General features: G+C 35.3%; 1 protein-coding gene across 4 annotated transcripts in view; it reads right to left on the reverse strand.

Annotated features, from left to right (window-relative positions):
* The window catches only part of LOC149773320 (protein mono-ADP-ribosyltransferase PARP14-like), a 151,012-nt gene that overhangs the window by 75,350 nt on the left and 47,858 nt on the right, over positions 1–27,804 (reverse strand). For all 4 annotated transcript variants that reach the window (XM_089946452.1, XM_089946451.1, XM_089946450.1 and 1 more), the window contains 4 exons: positions 26,270–26,402; positions 19,932–20,248; positions 10,217–10,438; positions 208–316 (listed from right to left, as the gene is read on the reverse strand). In XM_089946452.1, the coding sequence (XP_089802578.1) occupies positions 208–316; positions 10,217–10,438; positions 19,932–20,248; positions 26,270–26,402 (781 nt within the window). The remainder of the gene's footprint in view (positions 1–207; positions 317–10,216; positions 10,439–19,931; positions 20,249–26,269; positions 26,403–27,804) is intronic.

Consider the following 27,804-nt stretch of genomic DNA (forward strand, 5'->3'; position numbering starts at 1 on the left):
TTTTAGATGGGAAATTCCCCCTGCATTTGAAAAAAAAGGTGGGATGTTCTCTGAATGTAGTAGGGATTTAAAGAAGAAATATAGGTAGGACTTAAAAAATCATAATGCATAATTTTCATAATTTATTTTGACTTTTGGTTCAATTTGTAAGAAATGAGAGTGACTCGCACAATCACTCAGTTTCGAATAGACCCTGATCTGACTCACCAGGCTCAATGCCATATGCTGATGACTCTTCTGGCTGAATGTGTCGACTAGCCCGTGTCCCAGCTCTGGTCCCACTACTACTCCATTTCTGCTGTTCTGACTCAAATGCCTTAAAAAAATAAAGCAAAACCTGTTGATGAATAAGTGGTGGGAACTACTGCAACTTTATCTAGAAACAGATGCGTACTTGTACATAAAATTTATAAATCATAAGAACATTGTATCTTTTCCCACTTATTCTCTGATACGAGGTATTCATCGTTGTTCATGATAAAGAGTTTTGACAATTCTGTAAATACTTTAGTTTTCCACTCATGAGGCAAAATATATTTAATATTCATTAAATATAAGCAAATATTCTCTGTATATCTGTGTGTAATATTTTAATTTGTTCATTCACAAGGAGCAGTTCTCCCTTGTTAATTTTTTCTTGAAATGTAACCCTTCATTATTACCTATATATTCTTCTTTACATATATTTCCTGAGGTGTATTTAAAGTGATGGAATTCATAAACTATTATCAAAGTAGTAGATGTACACTGCTACATCATTATAACTAGGGGTGAAATGATACACATGTGCCACAAATCAATATGATTCATGTTACACAGCCAATATATATTACTGATACACACATGAACTTGATGGTCTTTCCATCTTTAGAAGGTCTGACAGTGGTACATGGTGCCCTTTTATGTGTGTTGTATTTCCAGAATGCAGATTACATACATACATATACTTAACTATTATTTATATGCCATTCGCATCCATGACAAAATAACAAAAATACTTTTAGACAGGCTATCTGTTGGTTTTCAGACATTTATATTCATCATTTTGGGCCATTCAAGGCTGTTCCATTGAATCATTCAAGGCTGTTCCATTTATTCAGATGCAGGACTCACTTAGGCCTCTTTTTTGCACTGCATAATGCTTTCTAAACATCTTACTACAAATTTCAGCTCTCATTTAAACTTGGATGGCATTATGATGTTATCTTCAAAGCAGAAGAAATAATTCATTTTCCTAGTCCCAAGAAAATTTTATCTAGAACTATTCGAGTGTGGAAGTGGGATGAATACCAACAAAATATATCACACTGTACTTTCTTCAGATGCAAAAAAACTGGCCTAACATCTATATTTATCCATTTAGCATGTATATCAGACTCACATATAAAACCATTTTTTTTGCTAAAAATCATCACTGGTCTATTAACACTCTCCCAACTCCAATAAGTCGAACCCACTTATCTCGACCTCGGTTAACTCGCCAACCCTATTATTTCGACGTTTTTGAAGTGGAACCGCCAAATTCTCTCTTTGTCTTAGAATTTTCTCATCGGTTATGTCAATTCTTTTATGTCACCGAACCCTAATATCTCGAGCACAAAAGAAGGCCAAATTTGCCACTTAACGTCGGTTATCTCGATCCCCATGACCAATCGCCGGCTTTTGAAAATGTTAGTTATCGATGCCACTTCACCATCTCACTACCGTATTTTCGCGTATATAAGACACGTCTTATACAAAGTTTTACGTACCCCTCACCCAGGGTGTGTCTTATATTAGTGGGCGTCTTATCTAAGTATTTTTTAACACGAACAAATGGTACAGTGTGTGATATTGAAGGACGATTATTGCGGTCAATATTCACGTTTCACGATTTTCATTCCTAGTTGTAAAAACAATTGGGTAAGTGTTCAGTAATTACCACGTGTACCAATCCAATGCATGGCCTGGGATCGTCCTGGGCTTCGCCAATGTCGCAAATTGCGATTTTTTTCCCTTATTGGCGACAAAAATGTCCCATCTGGCGATTTTTTTGGCGACAGACTTTTTGGTTATTTAATTTGTACAAACAATCATGGATTTGGACTGGATAAATTAAAAGGGAGAACGAAAGGAAGCCACAAACTTGACTAAGCAATGCATTGGAATCAATCAGTACACAAATGATCCTTTGTTTGTATCGACAACCCCATCTTAGCAGTGCATTGTTACATCATAATCTGCTTATGCTGACATCTGGGCCGAGTACTGTATGCTGTGACAGTCAATCATGCTACCGTACTATACCTACAACTGGCCGACTTTTGAAGACGCGAATAGAACAGATAAAATTAATGGAATGGCTAATCCTTCTGTTTGTTGGCTGAGATATGATAAAAAGTTAAAACAGATGTTCTACGATGTATGTATCAAGGCAAAGTTTGTCAATTAATTTACAACTGGCTGTGATATTTTGAAGAAGAAGTATGTCACCAAACATAAATTCAGGCGGTGTAAATAATATTTGTGCATTTTACTCATTGATCTTTTCCTTTTGCCATCAATCCCGTGTTACGGTTACAGAGACTTAAACTCCGCAAGAAGAAATAGCAAACAACAAATAAACAAGTTTTGCATAATTAAAAATAATTATTTATTTCTCAAAATACAGGAGTGAAAGAATCCCTATATTGGGTGTTAACTTATGCTACAGTAATATATACGGTCCAATATTGCCAGGTGTTGACTCGTGTAAGTTTCTTTCGTGGGAATGGAGATCCTATTTTGCAAGAACACGGTCTTTTGATTTTTTAATTTACCTCTTGCAATTGGTTACGTTTATGCTTGCTTTGGACTAACCAATAAAATGATCGTACTTGGTTCACTGCGCATTTGCTGAGTTCACGTAGCACGTGATCACGGTCCGTATGGTCGTTCACTCCAATGACAGTTCACTCACTCTTGTTGATCTTGTCTGAAGGATAACATGCTGTAGCTATTCTGTTTATTTTTTCCCTTCTAAAAATGTCTGGAGGTGTTAAGAGAAAACTGGACAATCAGTCAATAGAGAAAAAGTATGAAATCATACTGCAGCTAGAAAAAGGAACAAAACTGGCAGACCTTAGTCGTCAGCATGGCATTCCAGCAAACACCATTTCAGGATGGAAAAAGAAGGCCAACGTGATAAAGCAAATGTACGAGAAGTCTGTCTTTGATCCAGCAAGAAAAAAACTTAGAGTGGCTGAGCACAAAGATGTTGACGATGCAGTGTTTCAATGGTTCACAAATACGTGAGCAACAAACCTTCCCGTCAATGGTCCCTTGCTGATGGAGAAGGCGGACATCCTTGCTGCAAAGCTAGGACACCCTGACTTTAAAGCAGGTCAGGGGTGGCTGGATCGTTTCAAAAAGAGGCACAACATTGTCTTCAAAGCAATTTGTGGAGAGAGCGCTGCGGTTCAACAGGAACAAGTGGATTCATGGCTGAAGACTCAAATGCGCACAATTTTGGATACCTATGAGACTCGGAACATTTTTAATGCTGATGAAACTGGGGTGTTTTGGAAATGCCTTCCAGACAAGACTATGGCGTTTCATGGGGAGGCTTGTCACGGTGGAAAAAAGTCGAAGGACCGACTTACAGTGCTAGTTGCTGCTAACATGGATGGAAGCCAAAAACTCCCGCTCTACGTTATAGGAAAGTCCAAGAATCCCATGTTTTAAGCAGACCAAAGTTCTCCAATGTGATTACGATGGCCAGCCAAGTGCCTGGATCACAGGAGATCTATTCAGTGCATGGGTGAAAAAAGTGGGACAGGAAGTTCCAAGCAGAGAAAAGGAAGGTGGCACTGATCGTGGACAACTGTAGAGCTCATCCTGATGTTCCTGGTCTCAAGGCCATTAAGATCTTTTACCTCCCACCTAACACAACGAGTAAGCTCCAACCAATGGACCAGGGGATAATCCATGTGCTTAAGGTGTACTACAGGAAAATGTTGATGCGCCAATACCTGCTCCATGATGAAAAGAAGGCACAGTACACCCCTTCCCTTCTAGATGCAATGAACTTCCTGAGATCAGCCTGGAATGACGTGAAGAAGGAAACAATCTCAAACTGCTGGATGCAATGCGTCATTCAGGATATTTCCAATGATGAGTTTCAGGCACAGTGCCGTGCAGCCGTAGAAGAACTCGCGGAAGTGGCGGAAAAATCAAGCCTTACAGATGCTATCTTGGAAGAGAAGGCACAGGAGTTAGCCATCACTGTCCAGGAATTCCGAGATTACATAGAAATCGACAAAGACGTCGTTACTGATGGCGTGATCACCGATGAAGACATTGTATCAAGTGTGCAGTCAGCACAGGCAAGCACATCTGCATGCGGCAATGACAAAGAAAATGAAGAAGATGCGGATGAAGATTTGGAACCAATTCCCTCAGCTGGTGAGGTGGTAGAAATGCTACAGAAAATTTGACGGTATGGTTCTTTTGTAGGAGATGAAACTGTTTTAGACAGCATAAATAATATTGAAGCATTTATTTTCAAGCAGACTGTTAAAGGCAAAAAGCAACAAAGCATTTTAGACTTTGTAAAGAAACCATAGTAACCGCGTGTACGATACTTTTCAGAGCTGTGTCAGAGTGAAATGACTCGCAAATTTAATTTTGACACTGGTTAGCTTTTTGTAAAAACGAACTACACCCCGCACGTTTTTTGTGATTTTGTGAGCGATCTTTGTGTTTGCAATGTTGGAGAATATAATAAAGGTTTGTATCGAGAATCGACGGTGGTTTGTATTGTATACTGGTAAATCTCTGCTGTTAGTTGGTGCACATATGCCTTTTGTTGTTAGCAAACATGTATGTACAGTTTTATAGCATGCCGATCGCTTCATCAAACAAATCGCGGCAACGCTGTTGTGTAAAAAAACCTCCAAAAACACATGCATGTACATTCTCATTTATTAACGCACATCATGTACATAAAGAAATTTCAAGCACATGTTAATATATTGCCGCCATATTGGTTTTCGTTTATCTCGATCATCGGTTATCTCGACGCTTTTTGGCAAACCCCTAGGCCGGCAACATAACCAGGTTCAACTGTAATCAGATATACTTCAGAACCTTAAACATTATTGTCATCATAACTTATCAGCCAGGATTTGCCAATTTCAATTGTCATCTGAAAATGGACCATGACAGAAGTCAGCCATATTGGGTTTTCTGGGTAATTGGTAATTTAAACAAACACGCATTTGTAAAACTCCACTGGCACAAGGTTCAAACTAACACATAATGCTTGTTTCAGGCCACAGTGTGCCAATCAAATTTAGTTTAACAACCATTCATGTCAAAAAAAGAAAAACTCGGACATATAAATAGTCATCTACCTGAAAAACAGATGTCACGACAAATGCTACATCTACTGGTATGACTTAAATCATCACAAGCATGGAGAATGGTTATATAAAATTTGTATACTGTGCTGAGTACATTATCATATGTGCAGCTTTCAACTAATTTGCAGTTCTTGCACATCACTGCTGTCAGAGTGTGCAACTTTGTACAAATTTTGCACCTTGGCAGCATCTCTGCTTAAGTACTTTATAGATCAGTTAATGACCACTTTTGCACTAAGTTTCTCAGTTACCTTGCCAGTACTTCCTGTTTGTCATGCATTTAATAAACTACACTGAGTTCTGATTGGTGGTTAGTATTCACCCTGGACCAGAACAAACAATAACCACCAAAAAGAATTCATTGTAACATATTTCGATGCATGACACCAGTAGGGGCTTTCAAATTCGACCAGAGTAGACAAGATACAAATCAACAAAGAAACTAATGTATAAAAGTGTTTATTAAATGATAAATAAAATACTTCACTATACATGTGGAGCACATTTGGAATATCTTCTTTATGCTGGGATAAGATAATAACTATGGAATTGTCGTGGGGGGCAAGATTATGAACCATGTCACTTTGTGTTACAGAAGGAGAGTGTTATCAACAGTCTTTTTCATTTTCTTTAACAAAAATTCGTGACTGTGCAGGCAACAGCTGTCTCAGGTGAATAATAATTATTGATGACTGCTGAAGATTAATATAACTTGCATAATGTAAGCAACGTACAGCAAAAGAATCACTGAATCAATATACTGATGAATCATTTCATCCTTAATTCTAAATCTGCTTTATCATTATATTGAAATAACACTGCTACATCATTATAACAGTGCAATGTCATTATAACACTGCTACATCAATATATTGTTATAACACTACTAAATCATTATAGTTATAACACTGCAATGTCATAACATTATATCATTATAACACTGTTATATCATTATAACATTGCTACATAATTATATTGTTATAACACTGCTATATCAATATCACAGTACTATATCATTATAATGCTACTATATTATGACAACAAGCAATGGTCTTTCTTGTATAGCTGTTGGGCTTCTCCTGAATTAAACATGTTGGAATAGTATCGAAGGGCATGTTTTAATTAGATGTGGGTGATGGGTTATTTCTGTAGCTCACGTAACAGCACTATAACAAAGAAAAACTATATCTTATGAGGTATTTATATGGTTCCCAATAACATCATTATCACAAAGGAGCAATGTGTTTTGAAGATTTTTGTAGCCCACATGAACAGCATTATAACAAGGGAACAATGTATCTTGTGGGTTATTTCTGTAGCTCATGTAACAGCATTATAACAAAGGAACACTGTATCTTGTGGGTTATTTCTGTTGGTCACATAACAGCATTATAACAAAGGAACACTGTATCTTGTGGGTTATTTCTGTAGCTCATGTAACAGCATTATAACAAAGGAACACTGTATCTTGTGGGTTATTTTTGTTGGTCACATCACAGCATTATAACAAAGGAACACTGTATCTTGTGGGTTATTTCTGTAGCTCATGTAACATCATTATCACAATGGAACACTGTATCTTGTGGGTTATTTTTGTGGTTCAAATGAACAACATTATAACTAGGGGTGAAACAATTCACTGATATACTGATGCATCAATACTTTTGCTGTAATGATTCACATATCGATACAGGAAATGGAGAATTGATACAAAAAGATACTGAATACAAGTTATTTTAATCTTCAGCAGTCATGAATAAATTATTATTAGTTTGCCTTGTTATTCTTTAAATTTAGAATTCATCTGAAACAGCATCTGAAGTCACAGGAACTCATTTTTATTAGTAAAAATGAATAAGACTATTGAGAATATCCGCTCGCCATCTATAAATTAACACAAAGTTACAGGGTTTGTAATCTGTAATGTTAAATAATAACTAGCAATCAGAAATTAGTGTAGCTTTCCTTACATGACAAACAGGAAGTATTGGCAAAGCAAGAGAGAAACTTTGTGCAAAAGTCTTAATTAATATACACAGTGATGATGTCAGGGTGTGAAAAATGTGCAGGAATTCACGCCCTTGGAGAACAATGATGCATGAGAACTCCTGCAAATTAGTTGAAAGTCCTTCATATGAAAATGTTCTCAGCAAAGTATACAATTTTCATTTAACCGTAACTGTCGCAATATCTGTTTTTTGGGTAGGCAACTGTTCACACATTTGGGTTCTACAAGCATTACAGGAATGTTGTTAAACTAAATCTGATTGGCACATTGTGCCCTGGAGTAAGAATTATGGCGCAGTTTCAACCTTCCATCAAGGATGTTTTACAAATGTGTTTAAAATACGGGCTTCCTAGAAAACCCCAAATATCTGCTTCCCTGCATGGTTCATCTTCAGATTATAATTTTATGTGGTAAATACTGCCTGATGACAGTGATGATGGCAACAATTTTTAAAGTTATGAAGTATATCGGATTACTGGAGCTGGGAAAATGGTAATGGAGATACCAGTGAGTGATTTTGAGCATGAAAATGGTTTTAAATTTGAGTCAGTTGGACAAATATAGATGGCATGACGGTCGATCTCCCTTTCAGAAGTATTTCCAAATTCGATGTAGAAAGGGCAGACTGATGAGCCTAATTAAAATACAGACAATTTAAAATTATAATGCAATTTTCATTTTTTTATCAATTAATTTAGCCCCGCGAATTATATGCTTGAAAAACGATAAATCCATATCAGGGTTAAGATAAACTTAATGGATAAATAGGAAAAAACTTAAATTAAGAATTAAAGATATTTATTTGAATATGCCAGTCTGCACAAGCAGACTATGGCATTGATGGAATAAAAAACCCTAATACAGCATTATTGAACAGATAAGAAATCTGGACTAGTAGTCAGTAAACTACTGATTCAAGAAGTAAGTTTATGTTAGTGAAAAATCTATTTGGAAGCAGATGTATCCTAAAGATATTATATATGTGAGCTCTGGAAAATTGTACATAACAGTCACAAAGATCAGTTTCCAAACGTATTCAAACTGACAAAGCTAGCTATGTATAAGCCCCTTCAGAATGAAGCACAGAACAATATTTGTACAAAGAAAAGGAGCAGAGTATGCTAAGAAATAATAGATTAATGCTTATTTAACTAGAGGTGACATCTTTTAAAGATTTTGATTTCAGCAGAGCTCTAAGAAAGTGGAGCAGGAAGAAAGAGACACAGATATTGAAGTGTTAGGTAAATATTGACCTATGGCTGCTTCCTCTTCCCAGTCTTTTTCTAAAAAAAAACCTTTATTTGAGTAACAAAGGGGGAGGTCCTACTTAAGATAAAATCCTGTCAGCAACTCTCCTTAAAATGTACATGGGAAACAGACTTGGAATTTCTCTTTTTATGCAGAGATATTTAACTAGTGAATGAACACACCGATGGCATAAATAAAATTAGCATTTTTTCAAACCTCTCAAATTTATCAACTTGTGTAAATTTGTAAAAAAAATATAGAATAGGACTGAGTGATGTCTATAGTTTTCCTTCTTCACAAACAAATACATGTACCTGTCTTTTGCATATGCAGGAAGTACAATGTGAAAGATTTTGTTGTTATTCATCCTCGTTCCCATTCCTGCATTTGTTCTACGTGAGATTTTCTTTGCAAGAGGAAATTGCATTATTTCTTCTATTTTGAAGATAACATCGTAATGTCTTCCAAGTTTATGTGAGACATGAAATTGGTAATGAGATGTTTTCAAAGCATTCATGTCATACAAAACAATGGCCTGGTGGCTATAGTGAGTCAAATAGAGCCACCATTAAATGGCCTAAAACACTGAATAAAACTTTAAAAAAACTAACAAGCAGTCGGTTTGAAAGTATTTTTGTTATCTTGTCATCAGTGAGAATTGCATATAAATATACAATAACTATATGTCTATCTGTAATTGCTGACTGGAAATACAACCACTGTGCCAACATAAAAAAAAAAATGATACCACCTACCTTCCAGAGATGGAAAGACTATCAAGTTCATATGTATATCGATATGTATCGTATCACAGACAGTATATCATGAATCATATCGATACAGGGCACATGTGTATAATTTCACCCCCTAATTATAACAAAGGAACACTGTATCTTGAGTTTTATTTTTGTGGCACACATCAACAGCATTATAACAAAGGAACACTGTATCCAGAGGGTTATTTTTGTGGCACACATCAACAGCATTATAACAAAGAACACTGTACCCAGAGGGTTATTTCTGTGGCACACATCAACAGCATTATAACAAAGAACACTGTATCCATAAGGTTATTTCTGTGGCACACATCAACAGCATTATAACAAAGAACACTGTATCCAGAAGGTTATTTCTGTGGCACACATCAACAGCATTATAACAAAGAACACTGTATCCAGAAGGTTATTTCTGTGGCACACATCAACAGCATTATAACAAAGAACACTGTATCCAGAGGGTTATTTCTGTGGCACACATCAACAGCATTATAACAAAGAACACTGTATCCAGAGGGTTATTTTTGTGGATCATCTGAACAACACTATAACTATCTTGATGAATCAGGTTGAAATAAAATAAATGTGCATCTACAATTGGCTTTGTAAAATATACATGCAAATAAATAAGGTATTTTTTTACAATGACAGTAAAATAAGAGATGTGATAAACTAACCTGGCACATAGGAATAAATTTCTACCTGCAATGACTTAAGAAAAAATGGAGTGAAAATACTTGCTACTTGTAAAGTAGCAAATTCATATATGAGCAGTGATAATCTAACCTGCCAAATAACATTACCTGAACTGTAGGCAGATCTCGTTGGTAGACTACAAATCTGACATCTGTAACTGATGACAAAGGATTTTCCCTGCTGTATGTAGATATATGCTGAAACATTTCCTTAGCAACGATATCTTTTGGGTAATTCAGATTTCCTGTTCCAAGGGCTGGGAAAGCTATACTTGTAAAACCATCTTTTTCACATTGATCCAGGCATTTCTTCATCAGATCATGTATCATCTGTAATAAAATGAAAAGACTGTTGTAGAAATTTATTACTTTTTTTCTCCCCATCTTAGAGAAGGATATGGTTCCCACATATTTGATAAAAATAAACTTCCAAGTCTTTTTCAGGTTTTTTCCAGGATGAAAATTATGTTTTCAAGGTTCACAGATGACCATTACTGAATGGAATTAAAAAACATTTTAGTATAGAAAACATACATTTTTCAAATAAAAAGATGTTTCTATTTCAAGACTCACAATATCTGCATCAGAAAAATAAGCAAGTACAAAACCACAAAATGTATCACAAGAAACAAGTCTGATTACTGTATATTCATATAAATTTGCATGCTAAGTCATTTTGTATTTGAGTGTGTGTGTGTGTGTGTGTGTGATTTAGATATTTAATGTAGCTTTAACCATTTTCCAATCATAATGCTACAATGACTGCAGTGTGGCAGTTTAAAGTGATGTCTAACACTGGGGCAACATGCTGCAGACATGTAGCATGATGTCCCACCCAGTCACATTATCCTGACACCAGGCAGACCAGTCCTAACTCTAACCTCTTAATACTGAGCACCTAGCAAGGCAGCTCTTAGTACCATTTTTAGAAGCTTTTGGTATGACTTCGCTAGGATTCGAACCCACGACCTCCCACATCCAAGGCGGACACTCTAACCACTAGGCCACCGGAGCTAAGCCATTTTAAAACTTTACTTTGCTGATGAAGCTGCATTATGTTGGTATGAGGAAACAATAACATCATGAACATTAATTAGTTACATTTATTTCAAACTTTAATTCTAAAGAAATCAGAATAATCAGTTGTAGATCAAGATAGAATTCCATACGCATGTTATACAAAGTAAACATTTCCTATCACAGTATAAAAAATCAGTAATATAAAGTATTAGAATCTCATAAAGAAAAATGTTTTAATCTGTGTCAATAAAACCCAAAACAAACAATTAACAAACAAGCTATACTCCTTAAGATGATTTGGTGAAAAATACATCACTTAGAAAGGCCTAACTACAAAAGGGTTGATGAAAATATTGCTATATAAAAAAGGACTAAAATTCATGTGAAATGCACACATGTCCACATGTAAACATGTATTCATACTCACTAGAGCCCATAACTTTTCTTAAAATGTACATAATATATAATACAAGGGAGGACAATCTACCCAGATGTCTCGCTAGGATTTTAAAACTAGGAGTTCAGGAATCCCATTTTGGTAAAAATAGGAGTCCCACCAGCAAAAGTTGCAGTCCCCTCCCAGAAAACTATGCAGATTAGAAGAACTATTGGTTGCCACTGAGTTTAATTTCTACATTCTTTATAACACTGACATAGCTCTTGTTTGACAATGAGAGTGAGACTGAATTTTTGTCAATCCAAGGAATGTCTTATTCAAAGCACTTTCTTGAACTTGGATACTATCTCATCCGAACTATCAGTTCTAGCAACAGTAGATGGGACCTGGAAATTTTAATCAACATTATGAAATTATCAACTTTTAAGAAGTCATAAAATTTGTTATATTTTCTTTCTAAACAATATTTTTAGTACACCGTAATTAATTGACACTCAAGGAAATTTTGATCAATGAAAATGTCACTTATGCCCTGTGGGGGCATTACTTCGATAAATAAATACCAATTAAATATTTTTTTTGTATAAATTGAAATTTATGTTCTACTTCTATCTTTTAGTTCCTTTTAAATGTAATCATCATAAATGCAATGTGTCCTCTTGTAATTAAACATAAAATGTGTCAATCTACCATAACAGCTATGTCCACAAGCGTTTCTCTGAGAACCTAATGTTTTGATATTAGACTAATGGAAACATTTGTTGTATTGTTGCTCTAAATAAAAACTGGTATCCTTTTCAATTATCATGTCAACTACATCTTTTGAATCAAATAAAGGAGGTGAAATAAACAAAAAAGTGAAAAGGCATGCAATTCCTACATGCTTAAGAAACAGTGGCCCCGGTCATTTCAGTGTTACATGTAATGAAATCATGGCATCAATATTTTACTAACTAAACAATTCAAAAATTGTGTATCGACATAGAAGTTTGTCTCACAAAATGTTGTTTTATTGATAAAGAGGAATTTTGTTAGGTAGTGTATCAACAGTTAGTTTGGTTCCCTGCTTTGTACACTCATTGTTTTGCAAAACTATTAAACACCACTCCAAGAACCAGACATATCAACAAAAGCCAAATGATGTGATGTAATACACGAATGTTTTTGGTTACCATGTTGGTTGCTGAAACCAGTGGGAATCATGTTTTATCAATCTTTTAGATGTTGGATATTCTGAATAAATGTGATTTATACAGAATAATGAACAACTTCATCAGAAAAAGTGTTTTATTGACAATTATTCTCGATGCAAAAATAAAACAAAGATTCAGTCATTAAACAACCCAGCCCTCCCAACCCTGCAGTTCTCCTGATGTCTTTTGTCTAGCAGATTTTTGGGAGGTCCCTTGGTTCACGAGTTATCAAGGGAGAGGTGTATAACACAAAGGGCATTAACTCTTGCTCATTACCTCCCCTGGCCACCTATAGGTGGCAACAGTTTAAGCTGAGCAGAACATCATGTAATGAAATGCTCGCATTGTGGGGAGGATGGGAGCTTATTAAAGTAATGTGATCAGATAAGTATTTTACGAGAATCCTAATTTAATAAAAACTTTGCTTTCTCCTTCAAATACATTCTCCAGTACATTCTCCAATCACATTAACATTATGACAATAGGTAACAGACAGAGAGAATGTTGAGACTCAAACCTTTACCCAAGGTAATCTCTGAAGGGATAATACAGTAAAACCTGTTATGAGAGACAGTCCCTCCTGCCAACAAAAAATGGTCTCTCAAGACAGGTGGTTTCTTGTAACAGGTTTGTACAAAATGAACAGTTTCCAAGTCCAATTCCAGAACAATTTAAAGTAAAATAATCACAATCATTGAAGCATATATTCTATTCTTTATTAATAGTTCTTGCTAAAATATGGTATTTTATAGTATTGTAGCATTAAATTTGAAATCACATTTACATGTGAATATCACATGTACATGTACTAGCATATGAAATCATTTCTGATTTACTCAGTTTCCTTTATAACACCCTAAACTGGTTTTACCGATGTATAAACCGCTATTTTGGTCTGCAGTTTTAACTTCTTTCATTTACAATAATTATTTTCTCAAGCAGTAAAAGTTGTCTCCTTTTAGTTGGAAGTTCTTCCATTGTTATTAAGGTACTAGGTGTTAACATTATTAGTGCTCAGTTGTAATATTGACTAGGAGAGACTAGTAACATATAAAATTCACTCACTTCTAACAAAAATTTCACTCAAATGTTTTCAAATGATTTTTTCACCAACATTACCATAAAATTAAAAGAACCAGTGATAGAAAACATCTGTAATGAACTGAAAAAGTTCTGCAGCAACAAAATGTCTAAGGAGGTATGTTTCTCTATCCCACTAGTTTCAAAAAACTTTTTATAAAATGTCTCAGTGAACTTGATACCAAGAAAGCTACAGTACTGGATCAGATTGGTCCATGACTCATTAAATCTTCTGCCTCTGCCATTTTAGACTGCATAACATTCATAATCAATTTACGAATTGCATCCTCATCTGCCCCCAAAATATGGAAAACTGCAAAAGTAACTCCTATTCACAAAACTGGTTCTAAGGATGATGCTGATAACTACCAACCAATCTCAATACTACCAAACGAGTCAAAATTGATTGGAAAACATGTCCATGACTCATTCATATGATATTTAACCAAACACTTCATGTTGAACCCTAATCAATCAGGATTTAGACAGAAACATTCATGTGAGACTGCCTTGATCTCCTTAACTGATAAATGGCTTCAAGCACATGACCAAGGTAGAATAATAGGATCTGTATTTGTAGATTTCAGGAAAGCTTTTGACATGGTGGATCATGTAATCCTTTTGAAGAAACTGAAAATCTACCAACGTGATGAAAACAAAGATGATTTACTTCATACTTAAGTAAGAGAACACATCATGTTTACATAAATAATGTTCTGTCTGAATCTGGAACAATTAGATATGGAGTATGACAAGGTTCAATTCCCGGTGCATTACTATTTATTTTATTTATTAATGACCTACCACTTTACTAAGGGACTCAGTATCATCTACAGATCTCTATGCAGATGACACAACATTGTCAGACAAAACACAAAGCATGAACTCAAAATTTCTTTACAGAATGCACTAAACAAACTGGACAACTGGTGCACATGCAATGGCATGGTGGTAAATACTGGTAAAACTAAAATGTTACTTATCTCAACAGGGCAAAACACTATGTCTGACATGGAAGGATAAACATTTGTTAATGGTCTGTCATGATAGACTACTTGGTGTTTTGGTAGATAATAACCTATCATGGACTGAACATATCAAACATATCAGTAAAAAAGTCAATTCAAGTTTATGGCTTCTTATTAGGATAAGACATTTTCTCCCTGAAAAGCACAGAGAACTATTTTATAACAGTTACATACAACCGTATTTAGACTACTATAATACAGTATGGGGTTGTTCAAAAGATAAAAACATAGCAACATAGCAAAGCTGGCACATCTTCCAAAAAGAGTATTTGGGCTAATATCAATCCAGAAAGAAAGCAAGGAAAATTTAGCTAGTAAGTTAAAAATATTACCTATTAAAGACCAATTCTGTTTGAGAAAAGCCAAATTAATGTACAGGATTTCCAACAATAGTGCTCCTGAATATTTACAATTGCTATTCCAGTATAGGTTACCTGGAAAAACTCCCCACCTGTGATCCATGTCTACCAAACACTTTAAAATTCCCAAACCAAATAAGAAATTATTTTTAAAAAGTTTCTAATACTCTGGAACCTTGCTCTGGAATAATATTCCAGTTGAGATTAGAAATGCCCACTATTTCCTTCTTCCAAACCCAATATACCCAGTGGCTTCAGAGATGCAGCTAAAATAATTAAATTCCTTTGTATGAGGGAATCAAGGTAGATTAGTTCTCAGCTAAATGTGTTACCCTCTTTAAATAAATAAAGACAATATAGGGTGAAAAAAAACGAAACAACAAACATTACAACCCTTTAACACAATCAATTGAATCCCGCAAATGATACTCACTTGCTGGTTTAATAGACAAAGACCTTATTCACCCCCAGGCAATACAGATTAACTCTAAAGATAAATGATATATACACAACCACAACCTTAATTTCGGCACCATGTACAGTAGTCTGGTTTACGAACTGTAACATCTGTCACTATATACAAACTGGTTACCAGAATCATGGGGGGGGGGTCTTTTCATGCTAAGTGCAGGGATACTCTACAGGTAGTTTAGTCTAGTTTACAATAAAAAATATAAAAACACCATAAGTAAAATTCCAGATACCAGTAGCCAGCCTCTTTCTTTTTAATAACGTATAAGCGGTCATTGGATTTAATATAGGTAAGTGGAGTTTATCCCTGTTATTGTGTCATTCATAGCAGCTTCAAAGTGCACATTTTGCCAAGACATCGTGGTCACTGGTCTCGTTCTGCAGGTGGTCACTCACAACAGAGCATTTATATAATAAAATCAATCCATGCCTTACTATTTGGTTGGAAATGACAGGTGACCACTCATAGCAGAGGTCACTCATAACAGTTTTTACTGTATTACAAATTCTACCAAGATAAGGGTTGAGGGTTATGTCCCTTTTCCCAGGTTTAATTAGGAGAAACAGACCTGCCAACCCCGACGAGTCCATCTCAGTAATACAGTTGATTTTTTTCCATAAAATTGACCAGTTTTCAATAAGGTGTAACAAAATATCAATAACTGCTATTGTAAAGCTGGAAAACATAATTAAAAGTTCAGCGCTGCAATGATAACAATGGGTTCAAATGAAAAGTTTGTAAAGTATGCATAGACCTTATTTACCACTAGTACTGTTGCAAAAACTTTAGTTCTAAACCCTATGCAACTCAATGGCTTGTTGCTATCTCTCAACATGACGTAATTCTTGGAAATTCTTTTTCCATTTCATATGACAGCAATCATATCTCCCGCCACGAGACGTACTCAAATTGACACATGAAGTCCATTAAACATAACTGTGTCCTTTCAAGCATTTATTCACAAGAATCTGAATATTCCTTTTTATTCTTCTGTGTTGATTATAAACACTTTTCTAGAGGCTTTTTTTCCCTTTTGTCTTAAACATTCATCACTTTCGGGACACCATTTTTAGAAAACTTCTATAATCAACAGTTTAATCATGCAGACGCTTCGCATGAACAAATAGGTGCAGTTTAAAGTGTCTGGGGTGCTGCTGTAAAGTTAGTCTGGTTCCCTAACTAATTTCACTAATTCTAATATGAAACCCGGATCCAAATAAAATAGATGAACCAATTATCCATATTTTTCAGCAACAATCATTTTTCCGTAGTTTTTGCTTGCAGGTTGGAAGTTCGTATTTTAAGGGTAATTTTTTTAAGACTTAAGGCAAAATCATAAGAGTTGGCAGGTCTGGAAGAGGCATCTTTGAGCTCTACAAACTGGTTCAGACTTCTTCTGACAAAGTCTGAGCTAGTCCTGTTTGAAAGCTTCTTGGGCTGTATCAATACAGTTTATAGGAGCATGATGGTGTTTTGAATGCCCACTAACAGCAACCAATTCCTTGTGATGAAACCAGATTGCATCATAAGGACCACCAAGCCATCAAATGGAAACTGAAAGTAGGCTTGTTCAACAGAAAGGGTATGTAGTTCACTGACTCTGCAAGCCGAAGCAAGCACTCTCATCATACAGTTTTTGTGTGAAAAGAGCTTCAGCGAGATCCTGACTAAAGGCTTGAATTTGTTTGAACTAAGTCAAGTCACAACCCAGGAAAGATTCCACTTAGGAAAACAAGTTAGAGATTGAGGCATTATGAAGTCAATGTTGAAAAACAGTCAGAGAGGTCTTTGATTGGATGTGCCCTTACTGGTTATTGGAGCCAACCTTTCCTCCTCAAACAGGCAAAGAAAAAGGTCAGCTACATGTGTGGACTGAGGCAATCAATGGGATGATGCCTTGAGTTTGCCCAAGTCCCTGGAAATGTGCCACTTCCCTATATACACCTTTAAAGTGGATGGCCTTCTAGCTTGTGCAATTCATTCCAAGATTCAGTGGTTGAATTGTTTCTTCTGCAAGACTCTCTGGACAAGAACTGAGCATGAAGGAGAAGATGGTGCAGATTAGGATGGGTATGGGTTCAAGGGTGTTTAAGAAAATTTGGCCCATCCAAGATCATCTAGATAGATTTAAACTAGATGAAGAAGATCATTGATCCAGGATTTTCCCAAAATTTCAGCAATTCACATAACTGGATGCCATGGCAGATCTCTGGACATCACAAAACTTTAAGTAAAAGTTCCATGTAAATATGACCATATGTTTGGAGAAATACCAAAATTTAAAGATGTTATCTGTGGCAGTCATATTGGATGTCTGATTGGCTCCATTTTCATTTAGGACCAACTAGACATCATAACAAGAATTAAAGTCAAAGGCTCTTTTCAGCAAAACCATTCATTCACTTGACATGGCAATAACAAGATTTTTAAGATGACCACAATGGTGGCCATACTGGACATCAGATTGTTACCATTTTAATTTCAAACAAACAAGACATCATAGTTATCAAGTCTTTTGTGAACACATTTATCAATACAACCATCTACGAAGGATAAACAGTGACAAGATTTTCAGCTTGCCACTGGGGTGGCCATATTGGATGTCCAAGAGCATGTCCAACATGGACCACTTCCATTTAGGACCAACCAGACTTCAAAAAAAGTTCTGGAGAAATACTAATAAGAAGACAGATGCCATATTGGATGTCAGATTGGCAACCTTTTCATTTACGAGCAACTAGACATCATAAGATCATGTTTAGTAAAACATCCTCATTTTAATATGATCATCAATTGAGGAGAAGTATCCATAACAATATTTTCAAGATGGCCAACATGGAAGCCACACTGTACGTCAGATTGGTACCATTTTCATTTACAACAAGCTAAATGCCATAAAAAGTCTTTTAAAGAAAACCCCATGTCTATATGACCATTAGTTCAAGAGTAGAAGCAATAACAATATTTTCAAAAGGGCTGCTATGGTGGCCATTTTGGTGTCAAATTGGCACCATTTTTATATATGACTAACTAGACATCTTAAGTCTTTCAGTAAAAGTCCCATGTCAATATGACCATACATTCAGGAGGAGTAGTGATTAGGTTTTCAAGCTGGATACCATAATGGCTATACAGGATATATGAGGGTCACCATTTCCAATTAGGATTGTAAATACTGCTGCCATGATTTCCAGATTTGCTGCCCATGGGCACCATTTTCATTTAGGACCAAACAGACTGTGGAATAAATGTTTTAAGTTGCATGGCAATCGGAAACCAAAACATGTCCCCATTGCAATTCCTCCACCCATGGCCCCACCCTTGGGGTAGATTGATGCTGAGATAGGAGGAGATATGTCATTATAGAATTGTTCCAAATTTGAAGGGAATTGCATAAGACATTGTGGAAATATAAGATATGGAAAAAACTGGGACCAAAACATATCCCCAGTATAATTCCTGTCCCCATGGCCCAACCCTGAGACAGAATTAACCCAGAAACAATAGTTGTATTATGAGAAGGGGAGTATATGATGATGTTAAATTCCAAAGATGAAGTGAATTGGTGTAAGAGTTACCTGAGGATGATTTAACAAATTAAGTTAAATGATAGCATGACATCAATCATACATATTTATAAGCTGCAAGAAAATCATCACGATGTAGACTGGTTTTAGCAGTTAATCCCTCTGGTAAAGCACGCCAAGATCAAAAAACACATGCCAAGTCAGGGGCATTTTTTTTGTAAGTTTTGACCCAAAAAGAGGGTGGGGATTGTTAAGGCATAAGTGGATTTTAGGTAGAATATAGAAAGTGATGAATGAGATCTTAACCTAAAAGTATCATCATCTTAATTCCTGACCACATGCCGCCATCCATAGGCAGGAACAATAATGAGAGACGGGGAGAATGTAATGAAATTACAAATATGAAGTGAATCAGGTAAGGGATTATGGAAGTATTACTGTGGGGGGAAGAAAAATCTTTAACCAAAACCTATTAAAAAAATGTGATGCCAACTGGCAAAACAATTTCAAAAACTATGGACCAAAATTTGATCCTCAATGGATGCCAGAAAAAATATATCGTTATGCATACCAAGTCACACCTCTGCAATGATATTGTGCAAGCAAGATGAAAACTGACACATTAATATTAACTCCATAAAAGTATTTGAGATTTTTTTGTAGACACTTGACCATAAATTAAGACGTTCATTTATTTTTAAACTGACATCATCCACGATGAGTTGGACATGATATTTTTGTACTTACTTTCTTAGATGCAGTAGGATCATTCCACTGCACTAATGCCACATGACACACCATCTGACAGCTTAAATTTCCACCTCCAGTGACAGCAATGCCCCCATCCTTGATTCCACTGGGATATTTCATCTTGCACTCATCCTGAAGTATCTGTCCACCCTGCTTCAGCAATGACTGGGATACAGCTCCATGGGTTAGATCTAGGGATTTAGCTACCGTGTTTACAATAACATCCACTTTCTGGATGGCCATTTCCCCTTTGACAACTTTGATACTAATGTTTCCAAAGCTATATGATTCACCAGATATTATGCTTGGCATACCTACAGAAATATTAAAAGAAATTAATATTTTTTTCCAAAATCAGAAATAAAAACCAAAATTAATGACTTTTAAACATTCAAGTTCAATCATGAAAATTAATTTTTGGGGGATTGGGGGGACAAATTATCTAATACTTCAGGCTATTAATGCACTGGCCCTCAATCAAAGGTGAATATTCCTTTATACCTTGCTCCAATTAGTAATTGGTGGTTCAGTAAAAAATTATATACCACGATTCCAGTCTGAGTCCTAGGTTATTTCTGTCATTCAGAATACCTGGAATGAGACTAAAGGACATTAGAATGGGAAGAAAGGAGGGAATTAGACAATAATAGTAGATATTAAAAGCAGTCCCCCCCCCCCCGCAACCAAACCACCATCACCAAGTTTTTAACAACAGTAATAACTGTTTATTGCATTGATGAATATACCAGTCCAGTGGAAAGCTGATGATCTAAAGATAAGCTGTCAAAGTTAACTTGCCATTGTTCCAGTTGGTGCTGTACTGTAAATGGTCTGAAAACTAGCTGGGTTGAACAAATTGGACCCATTACTTAAATGCTTTAACTCTGGTGTGACACACTGATCCCAGGTAGAAAAATAAGTTTTAGTCAGACAACAACAAGGCACTTTTCATAACATCATCCAGTGAAGAATGATCAAGGCCCAACATACAGCGATAACCTTATGCTAATGCACTCTGACTCCCATGAAGAAAAAAAGAACTCTCTCAGTGAGAGACTGATATGCTGTTTTGACAGAATAATCCACCTCAAGATGGCGGCTGAGACAGAGACATATGACCTTAACCAGGCTAGGGAGCATATTTTTTGATTATCCCCTGTTCAGATGCAACTGAGAATGGGAATTTCAAAAGAATCAGAGATACCATAGAAAAGACAATACTTGGCCTGGAACCAGGTTGACAAAGAAGAGAAACAGAATCAGAGTTATCACTGAACAATAACTAACCCTTTTCCACTCAGGAGGCATAAATTTCATTCCTCTCCTTGCCATTAATATGGAAAGAAAGAGTGAGGGGTATGTTCATGGATGAAACTTTACTTAAGGAGGTTTACATAATAAACAAATACATAAAAGATTCCACATATTCATTAAAGAGTGAGAGACTCGTCTCTGACACTCAAAGTCCCTCATCAGTTCTGAAAGAATAGAGTTCATCCCAATGGTTGAACCTATAGAGAACTTAAGAGTATTGGAGAAAGCTGCCCTATAGCTATAGGGACCTTAATGGCAGATAGTTAAGTCTTTTTCCTTAAAAAGATGAAGAAAATCTGCAATTGTGGTTAAAGGTGGACAAATAGAATCAACACATTCTAAATGCACCATTTACAGCATATTCACTTGGATGTCAATTGCCTCCTAACCTGGGCGATACAATTGCCAACCTTGCTTGAAAATCAATCTTCACATGTAGATTGCTTGACATCAGCCAGGTATGAATTTGGAGAATTTGTAGATTGTTGTGTAGAGGAAACACTGTGCTGTGACAGCAGATCCTTCATTGGTGGCGAGTCCTTGGGTCATCTACCAACAGGTTAAGGGGATGAATGAACAACAACTATTCGGACCTATGGAGGCAATCAGGAAGAGCCATGATAGAGAGATCTTGACTTGAATAAAACATGAGGAATTATTCTGAAACATTTAGCTGGAAGTACAAAGGAAATAAAAAACTAAAATCTCAACTAAAACAAGAATTTGGGGTGTGTAATACTTATCCTAACACCGGTTTCTAAGCTCTACAAATCCCGTTGCCTGACACCTGGAACAATTTCAAATTTCACTTCAGCAAGGTTGAGTTTGCAAGTTACTTGATTGCACACAAGTCCATCAAAGAGAGAGAGACTGAGAAGGGGGGGTATATTCAGTTCATACTGCTTTATGCTTTGCAAGTTTTATGCTCTGCATTCTTGCCACCATGCATATATCAGTACCTGTATTTACTGTTTATCTGTACCAGTTTCTTTCATCTATTATTTGTTGTTTTCACTCAATATACTATCCAAGTCATTTCCATGTTGTAGTCAATGTCAAGGTAGGTCCAGCATTTGGTTGCAAGTATAAATAAATCATGACAAAAACTCAAGCTTCCATTATTGTCTATGTAGCTGAATAAATGTCTGCTAGCATATCTTGGCCATAAAAATAAACTTGACAAAGTTTCAACAAACAAATCAAATAAACCTGTTTCAATGAAAAGTAGTCTTTCAGCTCAAGATCTCTCTCTCTTAGAAATCCAGTTATTTCAAAACACTTTATATATCCATTTATCTATAATAATTAAAATTATACATGTATTCTTTCACTTCTATTTCTTCTCATCTACATATCCACATTTTATGTCAATTCTTTTGATAACTTTAATTATTGTCATAGTTTTTTTTAATATTCTCGTTTTAAAAAAATAACAAAAGTTCTTAAATTGTAAAATAAATATGTGATTTCCTTAAAACATGCATATTTTATCTAATCTTTCCACTTCAGTTGTGGTATTATGGTGTCATATTTTGGGACCAGCTCAAATCTCCCAAGGACAAGTTCAATTTTCAAGTTAATCCGATCAAAGGCAAGCTGACTTTATATAAAATTTGTAAAACCCTATAAGAGTGAATAAAAACAAAGCACTGCTTCCATTGCGTGATATTAAAACTCGCATAATTAATGAAATGGGATACAGATAAACAAATATTGCACAAGAAATGATGTGAAAATATCAATTACAACACTCAAATGTATATGAATGACAGTAAATACATCAAAAGACAAACAGAAGTTTAGTGCCAGAGACTCAAGGACTACACAAAGTCCAAGGAAAAAAAAGACAATATTCTGATGATGGAAATTACAAAGGAATCACTCGGATCATGTTGATTTTTATTCTAGATTTCCAATCACTAATTGGAGGAGGGAATATTCTTGGACTAGGGACTAGCATCAGGAAAAGAGATGATAATAGTAGGTAATGATAATATTTTGGTTAAATTTTCTTCATAACCAAATAGATATATGATCAGTGGCTCTGTACAAAATTATATCTGGTTGGCTAAATGCACCATAATATACGGTTTAAGACTTTAAACAACCGAAGTGTACTGGTCAATGACTACTTAGCTTTCCTCTACTCTTTTTTCACTAGTCTCCTGTATCCATTGTAAATGATTTCATGAAAAAATTAATTAAAACTACATCCTTAAAACAAATGGTGACTGTGACCTACATTTATGTTTTACTTATACTTTTATCTGTGGGATGCTGGTGCCAACATGAGAAGGGGGCAGGGGTAGTACAAGAAACACATGCCTCTGAGGCAATATATGTATATATATATATATATATATATATATATATATATATATATATATATATATATATATATATATATATATTGTCTGTGGATATATATGCACACATTCACACACACACACAAAAGTGGTACAGAAAAGAGGAATGTATGTAATGACACTACATTTCAAAGTGAATTGGAAAATAACACTACTTATGTGTAAACAAAAATAAAAAATAAATAAATGATGACTAAAACTTTCAACAAATTATGTCCAGTTTTTTATGCTATGACCATGTGGAGGAAGATAAAAGTGGCACAGCGGAAAGAGATGTCAATGATTTGCAAATTTTCTTACTAATTCTTTCTTTGAATTAATTCTTCTATTTAATTTTTAATCATGAATATATGGTACATACTTTTTTTATATAAAATTTAGCAAATTTGTTCTAAATTAGGGATTTCAGTTCTGACTGGTTATATTTTAGCAATGTCAGATCTAAATAGGTTATAATATAAAAAATCAACATTTTGATAGGTTCAATTTTTGGAATCCCAAACTGCCAGAATTTCTTCATCACTAAAAATTCCCCCAATACAGTATGTTGCAGTCATCAAGACTACCACTGTTGATGCAACTGTGTAAAAAGTCTGCAAGTCAAGTCAATCTGTCACTCATGTCATGTGACTTTTGAAGTCTGATTATAAATTAATATGCAAACAAGAGCACAAATGAGAACCTCTTGAGAAATACCCAACATGTAAATCCATTATGCATGTCAGCACTACACTGAAATCATTTAAGGTGTACAGTCTCTGTCCTGAAGATGCATGTGAATTGAGGGACAATTCATCTAAGTAATATGTAACATACACAAGCAATCATGGACGGTATGACAAGTATTGTGTCCAATAATATGCCCTTACCTCAAGTCCATGTCACAGTACAGGAAAATATAAATATGTGACCACTGTAAATGTGAAGGTATAATTTCTGAACCAATGAAGATATTGTCTTAACAGTTTAAGCATGTTTTACATTTTGATTCATTAAAATATCTTTGGTGGTTCACTCTTGAGAAGGATAAAAGTCAAAGTTAATTTCTTAATGCTGTGACCTTCACCTTGAGACAGGAGGTATGCAGGATATATAATTGACTAAAGGCTTCAGTAGTTCGATTGTTATACTTCAGTCATTTTTCCTTGCCTTGTCCTCGTTCTTGAGGAAGGGGGCGTGGCTATGGTATGTGACACACCATCTATAGCTGGTATACAAAGGGCTAAAGTTTCATTAAAATATCTTCAAAAGTTATGCTGGGTATAAGGATACAAGTCACATAATTACAGTGTCGCTAGCCATGATCTTTACTCAATTTTACTATGCTGAAAATAATTGTCAAATTTTAAGTCAAATTTAAATTTCAGCCAATCAAATCACTGGCTTCTAGACATAGGCCCAAAAGATATTAGTATATATAAAGTAGTAAGTACTTCAAAAGTACTGGGCAAAACTGACTCAGATGCACACATTAATTTCAACACCATGGGGGAAAAAAGTGCTAGGTTTGGCAATGAGAAACAGGAATGGTTGGCCGACCAGAAACATATTTCATTACCTTATGTGTAGGTTCAGACTTAAGTCCTGTTGATGAAATACAGGCCTGGTCATACACACTGCAAAAACGTATTGCATGGAATTGATTTAACCCTTTACCTCATAGAGCATAGTTACAAAGTGCAGCGTGCTATAAATAGAACACCTGCTACCTATTCAACTCCATACGCATAAGCCTGCCTGTGAACTGTTAAGCAATGTAGTGTATGTTACATTTAACAGCAATTTTAACCATTTTACATTTTTGGTACACATTATGTGTGGAAAAATTTAAGAGTAAAGTCCGATTGTTATGGCTGTGTAATTACTTTTCATGGAAGAATTTTTTATGTGCTTTAAAATCTTGAGAGAACTCATTCACCGTCATGTCAGTGAGGCCACGTGACCAACCATAGCTGCCATTTCTCATACTCGAAATTTACAAGATTTTTGTCTGCATCTACATCACTAAGTCAACTGAATTTGATAATTTAAAAAACTAATTGCTGCCTATATCAATATCAGAGCCTTTACCTAAGTTATTGAATCTTTCATAATTGTGATTCTAATCGAGAAAACTTCGTAAGTACTGAATGAAATCCGCGACCGCCATTTTGGAGAGTGGAGATTATGACCCAGTTACTTTAAATAGCAGATATCAACCAGTGCATAAACAGTGACCACGTGATCTGACGTAATTGTCATTCGCAGAAATGAATGTAGTATCTAATAGGGGGTTTTCCCTGAAGGTGGCGCTATGAAAACTGGCTCAAAATGGCTGATGTTTACAGCAGGCGTCAAAAGGCGCTTCCATGCAAATGGAGTAGAGGCATCAAAAGACGCTTTCATGTGAATGGAGTAGAGGCATCCAAAGACGCTTGCATGAGGTAAAGGGTTAAATGAATGGAACTTGCTAAAATGCAACAAACATTTTTAAATCATACATTTTCAAAAACTGAATGCTTATGTTTATTAACTGAGGGACATGCACCTGTCTGTGACAAATTAATATTATATCTGTACAAGCCTTGGTCTGGATATAAAGGTTATACTTAAGCTCAACTTCTTCTCCCCAAATCAACCACACCATGTTTGTCAAATAAATAATGGCAAAAAAACCTGAAAATGCTCCTGGTGACCGAGATGCTTTCATACTTCTTAGTGATGGTGTAGGTCTCTGTCTGACCTCCTTAACACATTGCTTTCCAAAGCTGATCTCAAGAGCCTCAGTGAAACACTTCACAGTAAGATCCTAAAATAATAAGAATCATTCAATGAAGGTATCGGGAAACTTACAATCCAACATAATATTTATTTTTGGAACAACATAAATACGCATAATTCCAAAGTTAAAACCTATTCTAATATCAAATTATGTATTACCTGGAAAAGGTTTCAAATCAAATGTGTACAACTGTGACCAATCTTCCATCAGCAGGATACTCAATATTATGATCAATTTTCATTATGACATTTACCTGTGTAAAAGAGTTTGATAGACAAGTAAAGCTATACAGTATACCCATGATGGCATGAAGGTTTAGGTCAGATGCTTTTATACACTTGGTGATAATAAAGTCTTACATCCTCTAAAACAGGGATATAACTGAAACTTTTTTGCTAACTGCAAGTGGAGAGAAAAAATATCAGCTGAAAAAAATATTATTTCAATTGAATTCCTTATTACCAGTTAAAGTTATTATCTGTACAGGTGATGCTTGATTTAAATTGGCATAAATTTACATTAATTTTCCCATAGGATACTTGTCAATTAAAGAAACTGTACATCTAAGTTTTCAAGTAGTGATTATTTATGCATAATTTTCAAATAAATTAATAATATAATACACACACAAGCTGCATGCTAGTCATAACACATGGTGCCAGTGATGGTGTAAAAACTATCACAGTTGTGCAAATCGAATGTTATTTTTTCATTATAAATGGCACTAAAATGAAAGCAGTAAACTGAATTGGCATACAGCTAGCATCACCGATACTGCAATCAGTTTCATAATAACAAGGAACTATAACATTTTTATATTTGCTGCAAATGTACATTTTATCATCCTTCAGATTTTTTTTTACAAATACATAAATGGCAATGAACAGCAAAGTGATTCAGCTACAAGACCATTTAGTCACTTACATTTCTAAGTATTACTTAAATCATCTTTCATTATGGCAGTCTGTCTACAGAAATGGATATAAAAAAGAAAAACAAGATTTAATTCCAACAATTATAGCGATAAAAATGGTACTAACAGCTGCCTCAGTAGGCGCTCAGCATTAAGAGGTTAGTGTTAGGACTGGTCGGCCTGGTGTCAGGATTATGTGAATGGGTGGGACATCATGCTACATGTCTGCGGCATGGTGACCCAGTGCTAGACATCACTATAAACTGCCACACTGCAGACATCGTAGCGATATGACTGAAATTTTTTTAAAGCTACGTTAAAAATCCTATTCACACACACACACACACACAATTTTAGCCAGGGAATAGTCACTATCTACTATCAAAACAAGGTCACTTTGATCCAATATATAAATCATTATTTTGTTCCATTAAAAAAGCTCGAAATCATGCTTCAGATATGGTAAATCAATAATGTTCTAAATTCTGCATAAGATCCAAATTAAATGTATGTCAC

Source organism: Sinohyriopsis cumingii, unplaced genomic scaffold, assembly GCF_028554795.1.
Source record: "Sinohyriopsis cumingii isolate HCF-2022 unplaced genomic scaffold, ASM2855479v2 utg000673l, whole genome shotgun sequence".
NCBI classification, from domain to species: domain Eukaryota; kingdom Metazoa; phylum Mollusca; class Bivalvia; order Unionida; family Unionidae; genus Sinohyriopsis; species Sinohyriopsis cumingii.